This window comes from Euphorbia lathyris, chromosome 1 (genome assembly GCF_963576675.1).
Source record: "Euphorbia lathyris chromosome 1, ddEupLath1.1, whole genome shotgun sequence".
Lineage (NCBI taxonomy): Eukaryota > Viridiplantae > Streptophyta > Magnoliopsida > Malpighiales > Euphorbiaceae > Euphorbia > Euphorbia lathyris.
The window spans coordinates 20271941-20297832 of record NC_088910.1 but is presented as its reverse complement, the minus strand read 5'-3'; the positions used below and the strand labels follow the sequence as shown (position 1 = coordinate 20297832).

Genomic DNA, 25892 nt, shown 5'->3' with positions numbered 1-25892 from the left:
ATCGGTTTGTCTCGAAAGTCCAATCAGACTCTAAGAAGCTGAGAAAGGACATCACATCTATACAGATTCAGCTGAGTACATCGGCTAAGAAAAGGTTCTATCCAAATGCTGAGTATCAAGGTACTGGTCAGCATAGACAATACACTCAGCAGAACAGTCAGTGTGACTGTTGTGGAAAAAGAGGACACACTATAAATGTGTGTTGGTATGCTCAGCACCATTGTGCTGATCAAAAGAGGAAATACCATCAAAGGGTAATCTTTTGTGACTATTGTGGTAAAAATGGCCACACCATAAATGTATGCCGTCACAAAATAAAATATGATGCTTCACCTGTTTATGCTAACCAAAGAGGACCAAAAAAGAATTGGGTACCTAAAGATGAATAGTTTAAATTGCAGGTGAGCCTGAGGTGCACAGAGAAGTCAAAGTTATGGTACATTGATAGCACATGCTCGAGGCATGTGACTGGTGATGAAAATCAGTTCATCACACTTGTGCATAAACAAGGAGGAAATGTAAGCTTTGGAGACAATAAAAAGGGTAAGATAGTAGGATCAGGTACTATCAGAGGAAATCCTACTATTGAGTCAGTCTCCTTAGTCAGGGGTCTCAAATATAACCTATTGAGCGTGGCTCAGCTGTGTGACAGCGGTAGAAAGGTTGTATTTGATGCCACTGAGTGTCGGATACTCGAGGGAAAAACAAACAAATTAATTTTAACTGCCCCTCGTGTTGACAACGTTTTCATGTTGAGTTTAGAAAAGAAATTTTTGAAAAATATATGCTTAGTGTCAAAGGAAGATAATTCCTGGCTATGGCATAGGAGACTTAGTCATGTAAGCATGGACATCCTTGCCAAATTAGCAAGAAAGCAATTAGTTGAGGGATTGCCCAAACTTAGATTTGAGAAAGATCAATTATGCAATGCTTGTCAGCAAGGTAAACAAACCAAAAAGTCTTTTCAAAGTAAAAATATTATCTCAACCAAGCGTCCATTGGAATTACTACACTTGGATCTTTTCGGACCAGTCCAGCCACTCAGCTTGGGTGGTAAGAGATTTTCCTTGGTCATTGTAGATGATTTCTCTCGGATACAAACTTAACTTAAATGAAGTGTTCTTTATATCCTTTGTTTTAATGAGATATGGTTTCATAACTATATAAAGGCAATCCCTTTTAAGAACTAAATAAAGTCTAATAAAAGGAAATCCATAAGTTTGTTTAAAGTGATTATAAAGTGTTCATACAAGCATAAAGTGAGACACAACTTTATAATAAACTAATAAACTTAAAACCACCCCAAGTGAAGTAATATGTTTAGGATTGACATATCACTGTTGAGACTTGCATGTAACAATGTCTTTTGTCGAGACAGAAAGCTGATCTCACAAGCTTCATACATACAGATATCTGGACAGTTACGTGGATCCAATGAAAAGGAGTTCATTAGGATTGGGGACCCGACTTGAGATAACGGGATGGGTAGATTCATCCTTGTCACCTGTTCATCTCATTGGTATTAATAGGTATAAGTAATCCTCAGACTCAAAGGAATGTTAATTAGTGATTCTGGATTACGGAATGTGATGCTTTGATCCTGTTGTAACACGATCCATAACAGAGATGACTCTGGGGTGTGAACGGCAGACGTTGGGTATCACATGAAGTAATTGCAGGATAATTATACATTGGATTGAGTATTTGTCACTCCCGATAAATGGGAGATACGTCCAAGGATCGCTTGTGGAAGACTCGACTCTAAATCCTTGCAAGGTGATAGCTTAAGACTTGAAATACAGATTTCACTTAACCTATCTAATTGGAGTTGACTCGGCCTGTACAAGTAAAACGAACGTCTCGCTATATGTGACTTGACATTATCCATAGTCATAAGATTCAGTTCAAGGATGTAGTTGATAAAGGATCGAATTATACTGTAACTAAAATGGAAAGGTCAACGACAGAATCAACCTGACTTCTTATAGCTCTGGGGAATGTTTCAGATTTGCTAATCACATTTCGCGTACTCATTCCGTTATGCAAAGATTAAATATAATTCTGTGAAAATTAATTTAATAGTTGCATACGGCTAGAAGCAATAAGAACCTAATGGGTCACACATAAGACTTGGAGCCCAAAAGAGAAACAGATGTTAATTAATTGATGGAAGTCCAATTGAGTCCACTAAGGCCCAGTAGAGAGAGGGGGGCGATTTTATGTATGAAAATACATAAATAATTTAATTTGATTTTAACAATTCTAATTAGATTATGATTGTGAATTAAATTAAGGGAAAAGTACAAAAATAAACATTGTGGTTACGTCTATTTTCGATTACAGTCTTGTGGTTTAAAAATTTACAAAATGGTACCTTGAGGTTCATTCCGTTAGCAAACACATACCAAATTGACTAACGGTGTTAAAAGTCAAAGGAAAAATAGTTAATTTGGTCCTTATATTTATTTATTTATTTTATAAATTAACCCTTCTTATTATCTAATTATCACAAACAAATCCCAAAATAAAAAAATAAAAATCAATTATACCATCTTCCTTATCTTTTTAATTTTTTTTTTCTTTCTCTCTTCTCTCTTAATTTTTCTCTCTCTAAAATCAGTTTACGGAGTGTCTCCAAGTCCATTCATGTAAAGTGGGGCCTTACCAGACCAAACATTCAATATATGTTCATAATCAAGCTTTAAACCAACTAATCCTTTCTTCTCCGATGATTCTCCTCCGCCGCCGCCGTAGCTACAGCTGCTCACCTCCTCCTGATCTTTCTTCTCCACCACTTTCCAGTAACTCACCCATCTATCCTCACTTGCATCCCTTTCTTTACGCTTCATCGCTGTCTCACCAGTTTCTGATCACTCCCTCTAATTATATCACGATCATATGCCGGCGCATCCTCCGAAGTGGTGGCGGAGTCAAGATCCAGAATGCCATGGAGAGAGGTGGAGTGGAGGTGTCGGTGGCTGTTTCGAACAGAAAAGCAACGTGATCGGAGACTTGGTCATCTTATTTGTCTTGGAGGATGTTTTTTGGGTGGAGAGGGAAGAGATTTAGCTGCTGTTTAGGGGACATGATTTTAGGGGATAATTGAAGTTTAAGAGATAAACAAGGGAATCTAACTTTGCGATTTCTAGAGAGAGAAAAATTAAGAGAGAAGAGAGAAGAGAGAGAAAGAAAAAAAAAAATAAGAAATTAAAAAGATAAGGAAGATGGTATAATTGATTTTTATTTTTTATTTTAGGGTTTTTTTGTGATAATTAGATAATAAAGAGGGTTAATTTATAAAAGGGTAAATTCCAAAAAAAACCTCTGTGGTTTGATGTTGTTCCAAAAAAACCCTTGTGGTTTGTTATTACAAAAAAAGGACTGTGGTTTGCGCCGTTACCCGAAAAATGAAAAATGACTTAACACCGTTAAAGTGCTGACGTGGCACAGAGGTAAAACGGGAAAATTGAATTTTTTTTTATTTTTTTTCCCTCTTCTCTCTCCTCCTTATTCCTTCTCCATCTTCTTCCTCCTCCTCCTCCTTCAGGCTGAATTCTTGATTAGAAGTTCATTGATATGCTAATTTCTGCTATGCGATTAGGAGATTTAGGGTTTTTTTTTACCTCATTTGTGTACAGCCTCCATGATCTCTTTTCTTCCTCCCTGCCTTCTCTTTCACAAAGCCAAACCCTCCTCTTCAATTGCGGAACCACCATCTTCCTCTTCTCTTTTCTCTCAAACGGGATTTAAAACCCATCTCCCATGGCGGCCTGTGTTCTCCTTCAGCAATGGTGGGTTCTTCCAGAACGGTTCTCCTCTTGTTTCTTCCTCTGTGATGGATCTGGGTTTTTTGTTTAATTTTTGGTAGATAAACTTGCTCAAACAGAAAAATGAAATTGGAAAAACAAGAGCTTTTACACCATGAAAGCAAACGTTTTTCCAAATAAATGAATTTCTAAAAAATCAAACAAAAGGAATTCTTGAAAATGAAATGAGTAGATGGATAATTACACTAGATTGTGTAAGAACAAATAATTTTTATTATTCCATGAAATGATGTACAAATCCTGCTTACACAAGTAGAGCTTCACTAATAAAAAATGGCCCCTCTAAAGCTTCTTCAGATCATATCTTTGATAGATTGCTATATAATAACTGTACACATGAAGAACCTTTTAATGGAATAGTTAGTTTAAATTTCCCTTACTCGAAGAAATCTGGAAATTTTCAGATTTCTTCGAAAATCTGGAAAATTTCTAGAAATCTGGAGATTTTCCAGATTTCCGACGGAAATATCTAGATTTCCGTCGGAAATCTAGAAATTTCCGAAACTTAAAAGAAGGAAGAAAAAAAAAGAAGGAAGAAGAAGAGGGAGGAAGAATAAGAAGAAGAAGAAGAATGGAGGAGGGAAGAAGAAGGAAGAGGAAAGAGGAAGAGGAAAGAAGAAGAAGAAGAAGAAGAAGAAGAAGAAGAAGGAAGAGGAGAGATACATGGAATTACCATTCAGGAGACAAAATTACATGGAATTTTTTTATCCCACATTATTTTATCCCACAGAGTTTGTTTAATACCATTCAGGAGATAAAATTACATAAAATTTTGTTTACATTATTTTTTTCTAAGGTTTCTAAGTTCTGATTTTATGTAATTTTGAAGAAGAAGAAGAAGAAGAAGAAGAAGAAGAAGAAGGAGGAGGAGGAGGAGGAGGAGGAGGAGGAAGAAGAAGGAAGAAGAAGAGGGAGAAGGAAGAAGGAGGAGAGAGAAGAGGGAAAAAAATAAAAAAAAAAAAAAATCAATTTTCCCGTTTTACCCCTGTGCCACGTCAGCACTTTAACGGTGTTAAGCCATTTTCCGTTTTTCGGGTAACGGCGCAAACCACAGTCCTTTTTTTTTGTAATAACAAACCACAAGGGTTTTTTTGGAACAACATCAAACCACATAGGTTTTTTTTTGGAATTTACCCTTTATAAAATAAATAAATATAAGGATCAAATTAACTATTTTTCCTTTGACTTTTAACACCGTTAGTCAATTTGGTATGTGTTTGCTAACGGAATGAACCTCAAGGTACCATTTTGTAAATTTTTAAACCACAAGACTGTAATCGAAAACAGGCGTAACCACAAGGTTTATTTTTGTACTTTTCCCTTAAATTAATAAAATGATAAATAAGTTAGGAGGTTTAATGAGATTAAAATTACTCCTATTTTCCTATAAGGTTATTATTATTATCTTTATATTTAGATATATTAATAGATAATAAATAAGAATTATATTCTGAATTAAATTCTTATTCATTAACCTAATTCTATCTAACTAGGGTTTAGATACAAGAGAGTATTTATACCCCCCTCCTATGTAAATTTCGGCCAACCCTAAGAGAGAGAGAATTTCGACCCACAAGTTTGAGGACGAGATTGTCTACCGCTTCCTTCCGTTCAATTGATTTTCATCTCTTTCTTTTATGCATTGATCTTGTGTTGATTGATTAGAGGCAATCTATTCTTGATTGCTTTTATACGGTTGATATCTAACTTGATTTTGGGTTGTGTATTTTTTGTGCTCGTGAACTCGGAGTAAGAGTTGAGGGCACTTCGCTTGCAACGGTAGATAGTTCATCAAAAGGTATTTCCTTCTATCCCTCTTTATATGAAATAACGATTAACGAATCTTGGGTTAATGGAAAAAGGTTAAAATTTTTATATTTTCACTGCCATACGTTAGCCTTAAATTCCATCAATATGTTAGTCAGCCTCCAGGGTTTGAAGATCCAAAATTTCCAAACCACGTTTATAAACTCAAGAAGGCTCTGTACGGCCTGAAATAAGCACCACGTGCTTGGTATGAAAGGTTGACCAGTTTCCTGCTGGCCAGGAACTATGTCAGAGGTAAAGCTGACACAACCTTATTCATTAAGAAAAAGGGTAAAGATACCATGTTGGCACAAATATACATAGATGATATTATCTTTGGTGCTACTAATGAATCTATGTGCAAGGAATTTAGTAAACAAATGCAAACTGAGTTCGAGATGTCAATGATGGGCGAACTCAACTTCTTCCTTGGACTTCAAATTAAGCAAGGGAAGAATGGCATCTTCATTAGTCAGACCAAGTATGCTAAAGAAATATTAAAGAAATTTGATATGGAAGAATGTAAGCCCATATCTACCCTGATGGGTACTGACACTGTGCTTTGTGCTGATGAGAAAGGTAAGTCAGTAGACAGCAAGTTATATCGAGGTATGATTGGCTCTCTACTTTATCTAACTGCTAGTAGGCCAGACATTCAGTACTCAGTATGTTATTGTGCGAGATATCAAGCTGACCCCAGGGAATCTCACTATATAGCTGTCAAAAGAATTTTTAGATATTTGCAGAGCTCAGTTAATGCAGGTTTATGGTATCCAAATACAAATGACTTCACACTCATTGGATACACTGATGCTGACTATGGACGAGATAAGCTAGAGCGTAAGAGTACTTCAGGAGGATGTCACTTCCTTGGAAGCTGTCTAGTGTTTTGGTTCAGAAGCAGTCGTCAGTTGCCCTGTCAACAACTGAAGCTGAGTACATTGCTACTGGAAGCTGTGTGGCACAAGTCCTATGGATTAAGCAACATCTGGAGGATTATGGAGTACAAACAGAAACAATCGAAGTCAAATGCGACAACAAGAGTGCCATTGACTTATCCAAAAATCCAATCCAACACAGCAGGATGAAGCATGTCAGCATTAGGCATCACTTCATCAGAGACCATGTATTCAAGGGTGAGATCAAGCTGACCTATGTTCCAACAGATGATCAGCTTGCGGATATCTTTACGAAGCCCTTGGCTCGTGAGCAATTTAACATACTAAGGGAAGCTATCGGTATGTCTAATCCTCTTCAATAGATTTCTGCGCTTAAATGAATGTTGAGTGATTATTACATGCTGAGTGATTAGTGCTTAATGAGTAACTATTGTATGATGAGCTAATATGAATAGTATAAAATCACCTTATGCTGAGTAGACATACATACTGAGTGATTACTATGAGCTGAGTTACTAAGCATGATAAAATCCCTTCTGCGTAAAACTGTGCACTCAGAACTTCAAAACGTTTAGTATTCTAGATACTGAGTAAAACCACTTGCACAATAAATGCTAGCACGCGCATTAAGTAGCCACCTAGGATGACGTAAGCGTAATATATAGAAAACACATGCGCCGAATGTGTCATAAATGCCAGAGATAACGGTCAATTGATCAACTCGAGGTGAAACCGCCATTCCGACCTATCAGATTAACTCGAAACGACTATAAATAGTGGACGATTTCCCACTAATTTCTCTTTACACTTGAAATCTTTGGCATTAGACTTCTCTCTCTAAAATCCCAAATCTTCTACATCTCTCAAATTCTTAAGAAAATCATGTCTAGCGATTCCCAGAACCATTCCGGCCAAGATTACGATGACAATCGCTCCGATCTGAACCTTCCATCCCATGCTGAGCAGGACTATGAAGAGACTTCCACTGAGTCTCAAGAACAAGGTCAGCATAACCAATCTGTCACTAGGGGTGCACACAAAAATCCGTAAAACCAAAAACCGAAAAACTAAACCGAAACAAAACTGAAAATAAGGTTAACCGAAACCGATGGACTAGTGTACGGTTTTTAATTTTAAAAATAGTGGTTAATGGTTACGGTTACGGTTTTCATATTCTAAAAACCGTGGTTAACCGAAACCGACCGAATTCAATTAAATATATAAAAATATATTTATTTATATTTATATTTATACATATAATTATACTTTATCCCACTTAAAATAAATATACAGATCAATAGCAAAATTTAATAAGAAACACTAATTATTTTCGGTGATTAAGACTCAATAATAGAATATTTCATCCCAAATGTTGTGTACTATCAAATTTGTCATAAAGTAGATAATTAGTGAAATTAATATAAATGGATAGGGCTTAGTTGGTAAAGCACGGATGATAAGAATTCTAGTTCAAAAAACATAGTAATTTAATGCTTTAAAGAGTTGTTGTAAGGGAAAAATCCAGTGTCCAATCCATAGTCCACACGTACATAATGCACACATATCTCTTTATGTTGTTAATCTCTTCAACTCGCCATTAACCTGTCGTTCCACTCACAATAAAAATTAAAAATTTTATTATTATTATTATTTTATTTACTAATGGTTAGAAACCGAAATAAAAGGTTAACCGATCGAAATAATTGGTTAACCGATTAGTGGTTAACCGTATTTAGTGGACTAGTGTATGGTTAGTGTTTTCAAAAAACCGATAAAATGGTTAACCGACCGAATTAATCTTAATGGACTGGTTAACCGATCACGTGCACCCCTATCTGTCACCAGGGTCAGCATGAACCCTAAAACTGACCAAGCAACTCCGTCAATAAAGAAGAATGAGAAAAAGGACAAGCAGCCTAAGGAGAAGGTTTTCCTCCCGGTCTACAAGAGCGTAAAGAATTTTAAAGTCTTCCGTTCCCGTTGGTTCTCCAAAGGATTCGTAGAAGCTGAAAAACCTTTCTGCGAATGGATCTCCAAAAACGGCTGGACCGAACTCTTCAAACACCCCGGTACCACTTACCCGCAGTTGGTAAGAGAATTTTACGCAAATCTAAGGGTTGTCGAAGATGATGTTGACCACTTAGTGACCAAGGTCAAAAACAAGGACATTACCATCACTCTATCCTATCTCGCTAAACTATTAAAGCTGAAGGCTGCAGGTTCAGAACTCAGGACCACGAATGACTATTTGCGCGTTGATTACCCTGTTGAGTTCTGTAAACCAAAGAACCACAAAGGAGAAATAGCCAGTACCTACATGGGTCAACCTCAAAAGATGGCCCACTATATCCTGACCAACTTCCTATTCCCCAAGGTCAACTCCTCCTCATCAGCTTCAAACTTTGAGCAGTGCTTTATCTGGCACCTGCTAACCTACCAGCCGCTCAACATGCCCGTATTTCTCATCGGTGCTTTCCAACACAGTATCGGGACACTCAGGATGGGGTCTCTCATCATAAAGATATTGCAGGATCACAAGGTCAGCATGGTAGAGGAAATTGAGATTTCGGGTACGGAAATCACCGCAGCAGTACTATTCAGCTTAGCGTACAACCAACCCATTAAGCCCAAGAAAGGAAAGGGGACTATGGTTGAAGAAGATCCCACTGATGAAAATGAAGAAGGGGATAATATGGTTGAAGCAACACAGGATGCGCTGACCAAGAAAGGGAAGAAAGTGATGGGTGACAAAGAACCCGCTGACCGCACTAGGCAGGACAAAAAGCGGAAAGCTGATCAATCCGCAAAAGACATTAACACAGCTCCGAGGAAGCTTCAGATAATCTCTAGTGCAAAGAAAGCTGCTGCTGAGCAAGCTCGAGGGGAACCTAAGTCAGCGGAGAAACAAAAAAGGCAAGTTGAGCCAGAGGAAGAAAGTGAGGAAACACCTGATCAGCCCCTGAAGAGGAAGAAAACCTCCGGGTTGAAGCCAATAGAAGCTGACCCACTTGACTTCGTGATTACTAAGGAATCACACTTCGTGCGGAGTCAAGAAATTGATCTGGAAAAAGTTCATTCTGGTCAAGAGGAAGAACTGGGTGATATTGAGGGACAACCTCAAGCTGACAAGATGGGTCCTGTTGAGCAAAGTAACCCAGTTGATGCTGAGCAAGCTGAGCACCTTGCTGAGTCACCAGTAAAGGACAAGGTTGTGGAAGGCCTTGATACTGACCTTAACTCCTCCTCTGAGTCCCTTAAGTCTATTCCTGCTGATCCTACTCCACCAACCAAAACTCCTAAGGACAGTATGGACAAGCGTTTCAAACGCAAAGCTCAAAAGCCTAACCACATCGATTTGTTGGATGACTCCCCACTCAGAGATCCAATCACAGACTTGACCGGACTTCAGTTCCAGTTCTTCACCAACGTTGTTGAACCAACTCCGGACCAAATCAAGGAAAAACAAGCCTCTGTTTCTCAAACTGAGGAACAAGCCGACCCAACAGTCCCTAAGGGTCAAAATTCTACCGACACCGCTACTCATCCTTCCATTGAGCAAGTGCTCGAAGTCCATGCTGCTCAATCGACCGAGCTAGCAAAGGAAACTCCTGCTCCAGACAGTTCTGAGTTGCCTCAACCTCCCAAATCTACTCAACTTCAGACTGACACTGAGCAGGTCTATAACTCTGCTGATCCACCTCTCCCTACTCCTACAAATCAAAATGAAAATCAGTCAGCCCCTGCTGCTGACCTCGATAAAAGTGCAGCTGCTGACCAAGCTGGCACCTCCACTTCCCAGCACCAAACACCTCCTCCATCCGGTGCTGACAATTTTCCGGCCCCTGAGCAACACATTGATGAATCCTATGCTTACCTAAATGCTTCTGAGTCTGGATGGAAAATTATTGACTCAGCTCAAGCTCTCCTTCAGGATATTCATCAAACTCACGCCGATGTTGTTGGGTCTGTTCATGTTGAGCCAACTCAAATCTCCTCTGTCACTCAGCTTCTGACCGAAATCAAGGGTCTCAAAGAACTGATGAGCATCATGATATCTTTCGTTTCTCAACAGCCCAAACAAGAGTCAATAGTGAAGCTGGATGAACTCCAGCTGATGATGGTGAACCATATGAACTCCATCCAAGGTCAACTCAATACCTTATCAGCTGCGAACTCAACATACGCAACCTCTGCTGAGGTCAATCAACACTTTTCCCAGCTGACCTCTGAGCTGATTAGATTTCGTGACCTTATCTCCTCCTCCTCTCAGTGCTCCATTGAACAGATTGGTGAAGCCATTCACCTACTCAACCTAAGTAAAGAGGAAATGGACACTGACCAAGTGAAGACCAACGAGATTCTGCAATGCACTCAATCCACCCTTGCGCAGGTCCGGCACACAAATGCTCAACGTCAAGCATACGACACTGCCCTGCTCAGGATGTATCATCAATCCTATGCCCGGATGACAGAATCGATAACTTGGATCGGGAAATCTCAAGAGTATCTGCTAAGTATGCTCAGTGCCAACTTAAGATCCCCGCTTCTAGTATGGCCGATGGCATGCAGGTCTTCCAAGGTCTAAGAGAGAGTACGAGTCAACTCCAACTGTATTCCTCAAAACTGACTCGTGCTGTTCAACAGGGAATTTTCTATGCCCCTTCTCCTCCATCTCATGATGCTGGCAAAACGGGGGAGAAAGAACGAACAAAGCAAGCTATTGGAACTCAGCAGACAACGGGGGAGGTATCTAAGCCAGCTGCCGGAACTCAGTAGAAGCCTGGTTCAACTTCTGCTGATCCGAGCACCCACACTCAGCAACAATGAACTGCCCAAACTAAACCCAAGTCAAATCAAGTTCAAGCCAATATTAGGAAATAGTGCTAGCAATAGTCTATAGCGCTTGTAACTTATATTTTATGGCATGTTCTTGTTAAGCTGAGTAATATGATTTATAAGCATCCTTTATCCACACTGACTTTATATATGCGATGCTTACTTGTTGTGCTTATATGCTGATCTGTCATACTTAATTATTCATTGAACAACAAATTAAATCTTGTGAACATAAGGAATATAGAAGTAAAATATACTCAACACACAACTCTGATACTTATATGCGACACTGAGTAATAACTAAATGTTCCAAGCATTGACCTACTTCTGAAAGCTGACCTAGGCTCATCTGAATTAGATCTTGGAAGGTCTAGAATTGAACTAAGTCAGTAAAGGCATATCTTAATTTCACTCGATTAAATCTTAGAAGGTTTAGAGTTAATTTAAGTCAATAGATGCAACCCTTACGGGGGAGTAACTTCAGAAGAATAAAAGGAAAAACAATCATAGGGAACTTCAATGCTGAGTTCCATATAATTAATATTTTTGCCAACATCAAAATGGGGGAGTTTGTTGAAACACCTTTCCACATGATTTTGATTTGACAAAATTATTTAAGTTAATCCCATGATTAAGACAATTACATTCAAGTGCTTTGATTTAATTGTACTAATGTGTTTGTTCAATGTTGAGTATATTAATAAATGAGAACAGGAATAAAAAGTAAGACAGAACGAAGTCAACATGAGCCACAGAAGCTGAGTAGAACACAACTCAGCATCATAGAATAAAAGTCTTCTTCAGAACAAACGCTTGAAGACGAAGCTGAACGAAGAAGCTGAGTAGAACGTAACTCAGCCTCGTCAAAGATAAAGATCGAAGGCAACATCAATTAAGTCAAGCCGAGTGTTCGTCAGGACAACACCAATGATCCGTTGACTAGAAGTCAAAGCCCGACAAAGGTCTGCACCAATTCAGAAGCCTCGGAATTACGCCAAGAGACCTTTTCGAGATGCATGGATCAACTGGCGTTTTGCAAGAAGAAAACTTGGCGCTAGAAGGCGAAACCTGGTGCAAGAAGACGAAACTGGCAAGCCTGGCGACTGCTAATTTCAGATGACAGGATTGGCCTGCAAATCTGAATGCTGACTAATGAATGACGCAAGAAAACCGTTTGAATTCAATGGATATGTCCGAATTCAAATGATTGAAGCTTCAGTTTTTACTATAAAAGGGCAAGTTCATCACTTGGATCCTTGGCCGAAATACAAGAAAGCACAGACAGAAAAAGCTAATCTTCACAAGAGTGAAAATCCAAAATAGAAGCTGTCTAAATAGAAAAAGCAAGTTCTTACACCCAAATCCAATCTCTGTGTAAAAGTCTAGAGTGAATTTGTATTCATCTAAAGTGTTCTTCGTTTGAGAGAACAAATTTTGTATCAATTGTAAAGGTTGAGAGAGTGAAGCTGAGTACTCGGTTTTAGTACTCAGCGGTAGAGAAAATCTGAGTGTTCGATTATAGCGCTCAGTAGGGTTGAGTAGACGAATAGAGGATGGTACTCTTGCATACTCAATTGCTTTGTAAACGGTTTGTGCTATACCTTTAAAGAGCTCAGTAGTGGATTGAAAAAGCCCGGAAGGATTCTAGGGACTGGACGTAGGCGGTGAGGCCGAACTAGGATAAGACTGCTGAGTAATCTCTAACCCTTCTCTTGATATATATGTATATGTTGTTTGCTTAAATTACTCAGTATATAATTTGTATAAACCGACGCTGAGTAATCGGAGTGTTGAGTTGGAAGCTGACCTCAAGAGTTATTTCCCAACGCACAAGTGAAACAGTTCTAGTCAGCATCTGACTAAAGCTGTCTTACACTACGCTCAGCCTTGCTGACCAAAACTGAGTGAAGTAATTTAAAGGATTAAATTAAGTCAGCATAATTAAGCGAAAAAATTACATTAGTTCCTAACCCCCCCTTGGAACTAATCTTAGTACATTACACGGGACCAACAAGGATGGCAGTGAACCGTTCTTAACGAGTATGGATTGTTAAATAGGCGTTTATATTGTGTTGTAGGACTTAACTAGAGAATAAACTAAAGTATTGCTTACCTCTATCTTAAAAACCTAACCATTTAATTAGGTAGAGAAGTTGAATTGTGAAACCTAACCAAGTATATGAGTCAACTCAACATATTAGTTAATCTTATACCTTAACCGAATAATGCGACTTCATATTGTAGGTTACGACTTAGCCTTGGTTTTCATAGCGTTAATGCCTTCAAACACAATTAGGGATTTTACCTAACCAAGCATCAACCTAATATTATTTAAGGTAGATTTAGTAGTTCTTGACTGGAGTTACTATTTTCTAATAGAAAATCACCGTCTCGAGTTAACCTTTAAATTCACACAACATATAGTTATTGATACATAGGAGTTAGTACGGGGATCCTAAATTCTACTCTTATATTCATACGTTTAGTAAAGTTGTTCAAATACCTTGTTATTTTATTATTTGCTTTATTAGTATAAAAACAACTCAATCCACTAACTGATACCTTAGATAATATATGATTTGAGTACGAATATGGGATTAGATACTAGTCTCGTGAGATCGATACTGTTCTTCGAAACACTTTATTACTTGATGCGATATGGTGTACTTGCTCTTAAGTGGTTATACACTTTTAGCCTATCACGCATCATTAAAATTCATGTCGTTTGCCATTCCGATTGTTTTTGCTAAAGTAACACGGTATCTCTTTGCGAACTTTTAAACCACATAGTTTATTTTTGAAAATGGCCCAAACCACAAAGTTTATTTTTGTACTTTTTTTTAAAAAAAAAAAAATTCGCACAATGCGCTTACATTAAAGAAGAAAGAAAAATCCCCACCAGACCCGAATGTGATTCGAACCCATGACCTCCCAAGGCATAGGTAAGCTCTCAACCACTATATTTTTGTACTTTTTCCTTTAATATTTTATCTGATGAGTGATAACATAATGTATATATATGATAAGGAGTCGAATCCAATTAGGATTCAAATAAGTGCTTTCCTATTTAGTTTATATTCCACAATTGTAAATGGGGCCTATTCGTGTAAATCTGCTTTTCAGGCTTTCTATCAGGAGTCGGATACCTCGACCCCAGGGGTGTGGAGGACGATTTGAGCTTTAAAAGTGCCTTACCGTATTAGAAGTTTCTTGTGGCCTGGGGTTAGAAATAGATTGCTTACTAATTCGGATAGAAAAAGGAGGCATCTGGTGGAGTCTGAAGCTTGTGGCAGATGCAAAGATTATGAAGAAACTTTGTGCCATGCTCTCAGGGACTGTGAGAAAAGTAAAGAGGTTTGGAGGAGAATTCTCCCTAGGGATTTGCTTTCTTCTTTTTTAGCCCACTCTGAGAATGATTGGTTTGTGGATGGGATAAATGGGATTCTTCTGCCTGAATTGCATCAGAGTGTTCTTTTATTTGTGGTGGTTTGCCATCAGATTTGGAGATGGAGGAATGAGGAGATCTTTGGAGGAAATATGGTGTCTGTGCCAAATGTTTTAGATTTCTTTTCCATAAAGATTAGCACCTTGGTGGAGAGCTTTATTAAGGATCCCTTGGCTAGGACTACTCAGAGGAAGGAGGTCCATCTTTTAGGCTGGTGTAGGCCGAGCGAAGGTATGGTGAAGCTTAACACTGATGGTTCTTGTCTGGGGGACGGGAGAATTTCCGCAAGAGGAGTTCTTAGAGATGATGGTGGCAAGTGGGTTTCTGGTTTCTCTCAGAATTTGGGTGTTGGGTCGTCCTTTTCTGCTGAGCTTTGGGGGATCTTTTCTGGCCTGAGATTAGCAAAGAGTCTGGGGGTGAAAAAGCTTCTTGTGGAATCTGATAACCTTGAAGCGGTCAAGTTGATCTCTGAGAGCAATGCTTCTTGCTTTAGTAGCCTTAACTTAATTAAAGGCATTAGAAGGATTAGTTCCTCCTTTGATTCTATTAGTTTTGCTCATATTTATAGAGAGCAAAATCGTGTAGCAGACCGTCTTACGGTGGAAAGACATTCTAGAATGTTGGGTCTCTCTTTCTTTTCTTCTCCTCCGACCTTCATTTCTGCTTTGATCTTGGAGGATGTGGTGGGGGTCAGTTTTCCTAGGCTGATCCCGAGCTGAGTGGCTTTTTGTTTTATTTTTTCATTTCTTATCCTACCAAAAAAAAATTACAATTATAATAACATTAGTATAGGTTCGTCGACACACACACATGTCAATTGTTTTATGGTATTAAAGCTACAAGGGTTTAAAAACCAATTCATCTCCTCCCCTATTCGGTTTTGATTTTCGCTATTGCCGATTTTATTTTTTTATTCTGTCTTCAGTTGCACAAACTTTAGCATGTCGACCGAATCATCCTCTCCCTCTGTTTTGATGTCATCCATGTCTTCCTCAAATCACAATTCCTCTTCGATGGTTTCTAATGGAAATCATAATGTTTTTGCTCAATCGAAAACATCAAACTTATCTTATAGTTTGTTTATTAAGCTCACCCCTTCCAATTTTCTGTTATGGAAAGATCAATTGACTAATGTCTTGAAAGGAGCTTGGTTGTTTTCACATATCTCGACCCTCTTCTTCTCCAACATATGTGAATATGGATGATTTGGAAGCTCATAATTCTCAAATCTTCATAACTTGGGTCGTTTGCATTACTTTCTTAAGCGTGGAGGTTGAATGAAGTTTGTAAGCAATCATGTAAGACACTAGGAATACACAGAATACCATGTACAGTAAGAGCTTACATTGATATATTGATTTGATAAGAAATACACATATATAAACACTTTAGTTGATAAGGTACAACTATAATAGCATGAGTTTGACTATAACCCATGCTATGACAGGCTGTCACAACACACCCTCTAACAAAGTTTTATGGGTTTGTTTCTTTTGTAAGGATATCATTGAGAAATCCAACATGCACGATACTATGACAGTCTCGAGCCCTACGAATCTGATAGAAAAATTAAGTATAGAGGAGGGTGCACTGTTCACTGATCCAAGGATGTCTAGAAGTATTGATGGCAGCTTGGAGTACCTCACTTTTACTCATCCTAATATTTTTTTTGTCATGAATAAAGTCTATTGGTATATGCACGCACTTCATGCATCACACTGTTGGCCGTCAAACGTATTTTGTGTTATCTCAATAGAACATGTTCATTTGGTTTGACATTGCATTGAGATGACTAGTTTGGGCAATTGTACTATTTTTCAGATGCAGATTGGGGGTGGAGATCAGGATGATAGGAAGTCGAAAAGTGGTTATGCTGTTTTTCTAGGCAAATGTCTCTTGTCGTGGTTCTCACGTAAGCGGCATACAATGTCTCAGTCATCCACTGAGATGGAATACCGTCCAATCACTTTGACCATGTCGGAGCTAAATTGGATACAAATGTTGCTCTACAAAATCGGGTTCCCAATAATTTAAGTGCAATTTATTTGACTGCTAATTCTATATTTCATAACGAGAGTAAAAATTTGTTGTTTGGCATTACATTTCTATTGTTGATCAAACAACGAATGTTTTTACCAAACCGTTTTAGAAAACATTTTCAATTGATTCGTGACAAACTTGCGGTTGAGGAAGAATGATAAGAAATCGAATAAATGTTTTAATGTACATAGGAAGATTAATGATTAAAGAAAAAATTCGATGAACTTAATTATTTTAATGACAAAAGTATTTGATTTATCCAATGTTTAAATAATTAAAAAAATGTTTAGCCGCATAGAAGAACCCGCATTACAGACAAGAAGCCAAAGTTGCAAGTGACAAAGATTGTCAACGAAAACGAGGAGAAAGTCCGCCTCTGAAACATTGACTTGAGTTAAAAAATGTAAGAACCGCAGGAAGACCTCATCATCTTGATTCTTGGCGCTCTTTCTTTCCTGTCAAATTCTTAATAAATCAGGATCCGGTTCCCAGTCAGTTACAGTTGAATTATCCTACCGTAGGAAAAGGAACTTGAGGGAAATTTCTGAAAAAAGTAAAGCAAAAAGTGGGTCCCAGTATCACAAGAATTTCTATCTCTTGTACTCCTAAACTTTTGTCTGCTCTAAACTTTTATTCAAAAAAACTACTACTACTGTTCAGCCAGTCGTTGCCCTACGCCTTTTCCTCGAAGCTTCCTTCTTACGATTTTTCTCTCTCACAGAAAACAAGAAGAAGCAGAAGAAAAAGAAAGGAAAATCATAAGTCTCTAATTCAGGGAGAAATTGTTCTCTCTTCGATCAATCACTGTGATTTTCTTCCTTGGTATGCTCTATTTTCTCTCTTATTTATCTACTCACTTTTTCTTCTCCTTCTTCTCTCTGTTTTTTTTAGAAATGTGAAATTTGGAGTAATAGTTTTTAATCGAGTCAATAGAAGTAAAAAAGAGGGAATTCTTTGGGTAGAAATTTCAAGGGGTAGTAATTGTTTCGTGTAATTGCAACCTCGGAGATTTTTGAAACTTTTAGGAATGGATGGATTCATAGAGTATCTCCATGCCATAGAGTATCTCCATGTTTGGGTAGATTTTTGTATTGTATGTGGCTGCAAATTTGCATATTTTTTTTTAAATCATACCACATGTAGGTCTCATTAATCCTAATTGTAATATTTCTTATGATTGATTATATTGAAGAAGTGTTGTACTGTGCTTTCCATTAAGCTTTCTATATCTTCCAGGAAAATAAAACCCTTGGAGAGGAGGAGAGTTTTATGTTCAGTGGTTTTAGTGTTTAGTGGTTTTTTGTTCAGTGGTTTTATGGAGAGGAGGAGCGTTTTATGTTCAGTGATTTCTATAGTAGTTAGTTCCATTACCTAATTTGTTGGTCTTAACGATTTTTTTTTCTTTCACGTCCATTGAATAAATACTAATCTGTGATTTTAAGTATGCCTTGATTTTCACTTCCTGAATTGGTAGTATTTGAGGTTCTGAAAGATATTATTTTAATATCATCTTTTCTTTTTGTTATTACAGGGTGGGTTGGCTACTTTACAGTGCATGAAGAACTCTGTCGATTTATATTGGTCAAACGCTGATTGTTCAATACATATTGTAACTTGAATAAGCTACTGTCATGAATTATGCACATGAGAAGTTTGTAAGGTTAGTTCTTGTTAAAAATGCAACTATTTGTTTAGCTTCTGTTTGTGCCTTTATCTGTAAATTTCTTGTATCTTTTAGCTAGCATACTATGCTTGAAGTTAAGATTGCATAGGGAAGTTAGAAGCTTCGGTTAGTTGTGGAAGGACCCTCTTTGTGCTTGAAGTAGATTCATATTTCCTGTTTCTGTTAGAGAAATAAAATCTTTCTCACTTGGAAAATGCGAGTCTAGTCTGACTTTTTGTTGTGGGAACCACTGCTGATACCTGTATCATGGCCTTGAAGTTGTAGGATTGAGGACTGTCAGTGTCTTGAGAATAATGAAATTTGAAATAGCAACAGTTGAAGTTCTTTTGTTTTTCCTTTTCAGTTTTCATAATCTTTTTGGCATTTTGCATTACTTTCAGTTTGTCTTTCTCAGCTTGATCGGACGAGTATCAGTGTAACTCTATATTAGCTATTATTGCTCGTATTGAAATGTGATTTTGAGATGTTCTTTAATTTTTCCTGTCAAGCTTCTTATAGGCATTGTTGCGCATTTGGTTTATCAAATTAAGTGGAGGTGTATATTGAACTTTCTTGTTGATAATGTGTCGATCAGGTTTCAGGATTGGAAGTCGGAGAAAAGTTCTGGCACACAATACTCTGGGGATAATGAGAGAAACTCAGGAAAAGTTAGGATGACTGTTAGGTCTGTTTCTGAGAAGTTCCAGAGAGGCTTTGAAGCTGGGTCTGAAAGTATCAAAAGAATTAGGAGATCGTTAAAATCATATTCCTTCAGTACTAAAGTTACAAAAGGCTTGAACTCAAGGAAGACAATTCTTGACCCACAGGGGCCTTTTCTTCAGAGGTGGAATAAAATATTTGTATTGTCTTGTGTGCTTGCGGTTTCACTGGATCCCTTGTTCTTTTACGTTCCTGTGATTGATGATGAAATGAAGTGCCTTGATTTGGATAAAAAGATGGAAATTACAGCTAGTGTTTTGCGGTGGTTCACAGATATTTTTTATATAATTCACATTATTTTTCAATTTCGCACTGGTTTTATAGCTCCATCTTCTCGGGTATTTGGAAGAGGTGTTTTAGTTGAGGATACTTGGGCTATAGCTAAGAAGTATTTGTCATCGTATTTGTTAGTTGACATTCTTGCAGTTCTTCCACTTCCACAGGTGAGGAAAACTGCTCTACCCTGCCTGTTTGTTTTTTTGATAACACAATTTCCATTACCATGCCTAGAACTACTATTTGATTAGAATGCAATGCTTTAACTAAAAGCTCATTTTATTTAGTTACATGTTGATCAATAGCATATAGCATTACTAAAAGATCATACTAAAAGTACCCATGTGGAATAAACTGGAGAACTGTCTGAACTATTCTAATCAAATATGGTTGGCAAACTAATGCCAATGTTTGGCACTTTTATCAAGTAATTTTTATATTTTATTCTTTAGGAATCCCTATATTCTCAAATTATTGTAGTTGAAGCTTTTACAGGTCAAAATTTTCTCTAAGTTATTATATTATTTGGCTTGATAACATGTTACTAATTTTGAATGTTCTATGGTTTTATATTTTCAGTGGATCTCTAACTTCCTGTCCATGCCAGGTTGTAATTTTAGTCATCATTCCAAAAATGAAAGGCTCAAGATCTTTGAATACGAAGAATTTGTTGAAATTTGTAGTTTGGTTCCAGTATGTACCAAGGCTTATTCGAATCTATCCATTGTATAAGGAAGTTACAAGAACTTCTGGCATACTTACGGAAACTGCATGGGCTGGAGCTGCATTTAATCTGTTTCTTTACATGCTTGCCAGTCATGTAAGCTTATTTTCTATGTTTTATTTTATTTTATTGATATAATAATTAATAAATGAGAAATTTGTACTGCATTTATGTTGTTTTCATCTCCCCTCCGTGTCATGGATTATAATGCATAGATTTTTTTTAGTAGCATGAGGCAAGAGTTGGCAGAACCGACTGTAATTTCCTAATGACTGTTGTTTTTATGGTAAATCTAAAATGTTCCAAAGGAATGCAGGATAAACTTGAGGCTGTCGCCAGATAGGGAGTTGGCTTTGTTTTAGCATTGATGGAGATATACATCTCTTATTGTTAATTTTTTAGTAAATTTAGACCATTCACATGCTGTACATGGATGCTCTATGACCTTTGTTCTCCTGTTGGCTCCATTTCATATTTTTGTATTCCATTTTGGTCCGTGACCTTGACATTTGCATTGATTTTGACTGATTTTATTGATATAATAGTATTCTATCATCAGTAGATGATCGAAAAACAAGAAGGAAGTTTAATCTACGTTTTATAGATTAGATATATGGATTGTTGCTTCTCCTAAAGTGCTAATAGGCTTGCTGTTCTTTCTAGGTACTTGGAGCCTTTTGGTACTTGTTTTCCATAGAGAGAGAAACAACATGCTGGAAAAAAGCCTGTGATAAGAATAATTGTGATCGTGATTCTTTATATTGTGGTTCTCATCTATTTAACTCCTCGTCTAAGCCATTTTTGGATAGCTTTTGCCCTGTAGAATCAGCAAATGAAACAGTTTACAACTTTGGAATATTTCTTGATGCCCTTCAGTCCGGTATTGTGGCATCTAACGATTTTCCAAAGAAGTTCTTTTACTGTTTTTGGTGGGGCCTGCGAAATCTGAGGTGTCTATCTAGAATCATCTTTACATTTTTTATAATAATTCTTTTTTCCTAAAACGTGTTGCCTTTCTATTGGTAAAATATATTATGCCTTGGTGTGCCAAGTACTGCTTTCTCACTTATGCCATATCTGCTTGTTGGTTCACCACTGGTTTTATGTTACCATCTTCAGTCCCGTGTGTAAATTTTAGAGAAAAGTACAAAAATAAATCTCGTGGTTTAGCTGATTGGCAAAGACAGTCCCCGTGGTTTAAAAGTTTGCAAACAGAGTAATTTTGCATTTAAAGGATATGTGAGTCAATTTTTCGGCCAAACAATACTTGTGGTTAGTTAATTTGCAAAGTTAGACCGTGTATTTTGGCTAATTTGCAAAGTTAGTCTTTTTAATTGCTCCAAATCGCTCCCTTTTGAGGTAAATAGTCACGACAACAATTTTTGAAGGGATGACTGAGTTTGTAAACTGCAAAAAGCGCAGATCCCTGTTTGCGAACTTTTAAAATATGAGGATTGTCTTTGCAAATCGGTCAAATCAAATCACAAGTTTATTTTTGTACCTTTCCCTAAATTTTACTGTGATTCATCTCATATTTTGTGTTGTCCCCATCTGCTTCAATAAAGATCTTCTGGTATTGTGCACTTAGCAATGTTGAATGTGTTGTGTAATAATTTATAGTTTAATACTTTTGCAGCTCACTTGGTCAAAACCTTGAAACAAGCACCTTTGTTTGGGAAATCTTGTTTGCAGTTTTCATTTCAATATGGGGCTTGGTACTATTTTCATTTCTCATTGGAAATATGCAGGTTAGTACCTTTTTGTTTTGTTTTGTTTTGTGGCTCTTCTTTATGAAATTATGTTCGAAGAAATGGAATACTATTAGTTCTTATTGCACTTAATATACCTTTTATTGATTGGATTCTTCATCTTTGAAGTTTACAAAAAAAAAAAAAAAAAAGAATCCAGGGGTTGCTCTCTGAGGATTCCTTGTGATTGATAATGACATAATCCTGGCCATGAATGTTTTAATAAGTAATCAGAATGGAACTTCAGTAGACGCTGCACGGGTTGCACCTGATGCAGTTGACATAGTGTTCTGATCAAATCTCCCATTAACAATCTGTTAACTAGTTGCATTTTCTTAAACCTTCTCCCTTCCTTGCCTTTTTCCTCTTCTTTTGATAAAATTGAATTTTAAAATATTTATTTTGCTAGTTGAATGCTTATGTCTGAGTTGAATGATCATTATAATTTTCCATGTCCTAAAAACAACCAATATTTTTGAAAGTTTAAAATGGTTTAATTTCCAATTTGTTTGCGTTCTAGTTGCTGACTAATTGAAGTTGCTATAATACAGACATATTTGCAATCAACAACCACAAGATTGGAGGAGATGAGAGTGAAGAGGCGAGATGCAGAGCAATGGATGTCTCATCGGTTGCTTCCTGAGAATCTGAGGGAGCGGATCAGGAGATATGAACAATACAAGTGGCAAGAAACCAGAGGTGTTGATGAAGAGAAACTGGTCCACAATCTTCCCAGGGACATTAGAAGGGACATAAAACGTCATCTCTGCTTGGCCTTGCTTATGAGGGTAAGATTTTATATCTTGTCTCTGTTTATTAATTTAATAATTATTTTCCTGAATTAATTCCTGTCCACATGTTCTCAAACATTTTTACAAAACAAAATAAGAAAGTTACCTTTGCTATTACAATTTAGGGGTGTCCATGGTTCCTAATTGTAATAATAACAGTGAGTGGAGATGGCGATTTTGATGAAATTGACTGATAGTTGCTAATAAAAGTCATTAAATTTTTGCTTTTAAAAAAATATGTAGTATGTTTATAATGGAGTAACGTTGCTGCTTTTGCTAATCTTTTTCAGATGCTGCTAATGATTAGAAATTAAAGTTTTGACCTAATACATCCCTAGCCCCCCAAACTTATCTAGAAAAGTCCAATGACCCCTTCAATTTTGAAAATGACAGATTAGCCCTTTAAGTTGCTTTAAGTGACATGATTAACCTCCCTACATCCAACTTGGCATAGCAAGTGGAGATTTGGACAAAATGAAGCGAGTTTCAGTTTTAGCAAGTTCAGGGGGTCAATAGGTCACTTTAAGCAAGGGGGCCAAAGTGCAAGTTCAAGTTCAAGAGGTCGATAGGTAACTAAGCAAGTTCATTGTGACAATAAGTCACTTTAAGCAAGCTTAAGAAGTTAATCAGTCATTTTAAAATTTGGAGCGCAATCGGCTTTTGTGGCCAACTTGGAAGGGCTGCGTGTTTATTAGGCCTAAAGTTTTCAATGCTCATATAATTTTGTACTCTGAAGGATACGAACACAATTGTGTTAATATTGGATGCTTGCTGTCCCTCTTTCATCATAACTAGGCATTTATTATTTCCTCATTTACTTCATGCATCTGAACAGGTGCCAATGTTTGAAAAAATGGATGAACAACTACTAGATGCAATGTGCGATCGTCTCAAGCCAGCGCTCTACACAGAAGAAAGCTACATTGTCCGGGAAGGAGACCCTGTTGATGAGATGCTGTTCATCATGCGAGGCAAGCTACTAACCATGACTACCAATGGCGGAAGAACTGGATTCTTCAACTCCGAATACCTCAAAGCTGGTGACTTCTGTGGAGAGGAACTTCTTACATGGGCCCTAGATCCCCATTCCTCATCGAATCTTCCTATTTCGACCCGGACTGTTCAAACCTTAACTGAAGTCGAAGCGTTTGCTCTAATGGCTGACGATTTGAAATTTGTTGCTTCTCAATTTCGCCGGCTTCACAGTAAGCAACTCCGCCATACATTTAGGTTTTACTCACAGCAATGGAGGACATGGGCCGCTTGCTTTATACAAGCTGCATGGCGCCGGTATAGCAAAAAGAAACTAGAAGAGTCTCTCAGACAAGAGGAGGACAGGTTGCAAGATGCATTAGCTAAAACAAGCGGGAACTCGCCTAGTTTAGGTGCCACGATATATGCTTCTAGATTTGCTGCAAATGCACTTCGTGCTCTACGACGTACCGGTACTCGCAAGGGAAGATTGTTGGAGAGAGTTTCACCTATGCTTCTGAATCTTCAGAAGCCTGCAGAACCCGACTTTGCATCCGAAGAGCGGTAGGCAGAGGTAGAGTTAGGTCTTGTTATTTTGTATTTGATTGTCATGTAAAAAGGTGAAAACAAAATCTACTTCAGCCAACGGAGGGAGGGAGAGAGAGAGAGGGGTAACAATGCTATTTGTGGGTAATCACTTTTGTTGGGAAGAGATTTTGTGTAGCATATGTAATGTTGTATATGGTGTTTTTTACAGCCCAAAGCGTTGTTTAGTAAGTTTGTTAATTTTCATCATATGTTAGAAGGCAACAATAAACAATAAAACTTGAATAATTAAGCAATAAAACAGAATTAATGTTTAAAGTTTAGAACATGGTATTTCTCAATTTGCCAGATTAGCTTTGAGGAAAGATAAATTAGACTTATGAGTGTTAGAGATAATATTCTAATTATCTCTGTAAATAGATTCATATCTAGTTAGAGTTTTACTCTGTCTATATTCCTAGCTAGGTAGAGTTTTAATACGACTATACTTATGTATTGTATTCCTATACAAACTATTATTGGCTCACTATAAATACAAGGCCTCTGAGCCAGAATCATTAAGCTGATTCAATTCATTATTGTGCCTATTACTTATCTGTCTATCTCCATAATTCTCTCATCTATCTAACCCTAGATTCAACATGGTATCAGTAGTATCAACTTCCGCATCCTCCGAATCCTCTGATCATCCCCAATCCCCGACCTATTCTCAATACAAAGCCGCTGCCGTTGCTTCCGTCGCCGCCGCCGCCGCCGGTGTCGCCGCGGTCCAGATTGAATCCGCCGGCGCCTCTGATGCCGCGGCTCCTCAAAATACAAACGATGCTTACGGTGGTTCCTTCGCGTCGTCTGGATGGCGGTTTACATCGCCGTTCGTCACCGGGGATTCCGTCTTCCTCAATCCGCAACCTGCATCAGCCGCCGCACCACCAACGCACACCGTCGGCGATACCTTCCCTCCGGAGGTCCGCGCGGCGCTCGAAGCTTATCAAGCGGCCAGCGCAAGGGCGGTGATCGCTCAGGAACGGCCTGCGCCGTCTGCCGCGGCAACGACATCAGCCGGAGCAAAAGCTCCGATTCAGGAATCTGCCGCAACGTTCCTCGCGGCTGCCGCAACGCCTAACCATCCCTCCACCGCGGTTGCGTCTGCCCAGGCGCGCCCTGCGTCTTCCTCTTTTGCGCATCCCGCGCATCCACCACCCGTGACAGCAGCGTACGCACAGCCCCTAGGGCAAATCGCGACACCAACGCCATCTAATGACACGGCAATTCTAGCCGCACTCGCGGCATATCAGGCGGCTATTCCACAAACACGGAATCTACAAGTTCCGATTCAGCAGCCATCAGTTCAGGTACAACAATCTGCAACACCTCCAACCCTATTTTCTCCATCAGTTCTGGCTGCCCTAGCAGCATATCAGGCGGCTGAAGCCAGTAACAAAAATCAGGTTATTTCTGAATCTAATACTTCACCGTTTTGTTACAATACCCAAATATCTCATGATCCATCACCATCTTTCTTCTCAAATTCTTTTCACAACACTGTTGATGCACCGTCAACCAATGTTAGACATAATTTTATTTCCTCATCCATCCCTC

General features: G+C 38.1%; 1 protein-coding gene across 3 annotated transcripts; it reads left to right on the top strand.

The window, feature by feature from the left end:
* Window positions 1–17473: 17473 nt before the first annotated feature.
* Window positions 17474–24533, top strand: LOC136224018 (cyclic nucleotide-gated ion channel 1). Of its 3 annotated transcripts, none has more exons than XM_066012230.1 (8): window positions 17474–17675; window positions 18385–18513; window positions 19112–19679; window positions 20120–20332; window positions 20900–21186; window positions 21873–21984; window positions 22536–22772; window positions 23611–24533. In XM_066012230.1, exons 2-8 carry the CDS (start codon window positions 18485–18487, stop codon window positions 24313–24315), a joined length of 2151 nt encoding a protein of 716 aa, XP_065868302.1. In that variant the 5' UTR covers window positions 17474–17675; window positions 18385–18484; the 3' UTR covers window positions 24316–24533. The 3 variants fall into 3 exon arrangements, with proteins under 3 accessions (XP_065868302.1, XP_065868316.1, XP_065868309.1); XM_066012244.1 differs by lacking the exon at window positions 17474–17675 and adding an exon at window positions 17757–17931; XM_066012237.1 differs by lacking the exon at window positions 17474–17675 and adding an exon at window positions 17757–17946.
* The last annotated feature ends 1359 nt before the right edge of the window (window positions 24534–25892 follow it).

Excerpts from the sequence above, each read along its gene's own strand:
- LOC136224018 (XM_066012230.1), top strand. The coding sequence starts at position 18,485 with ATGAATTATGCACATGAGAAGTTTGTAAG. Across the intron at positions 20,333-20,899 it reads TTTACATGCTTGCCAGTCAT|GTACTTGGAGCCTTTTGGTA; the intron begins GTAAGCTTATTT and ends TGTTCTTTCTAG. Across the intron at positions 21,985-22,535 it reads TTCTCATTGGAAATATGCAG|ACATATTTGCAATCAACAAC; the intron begins GTTAGTACCTTT and ends GCTATAATACAG.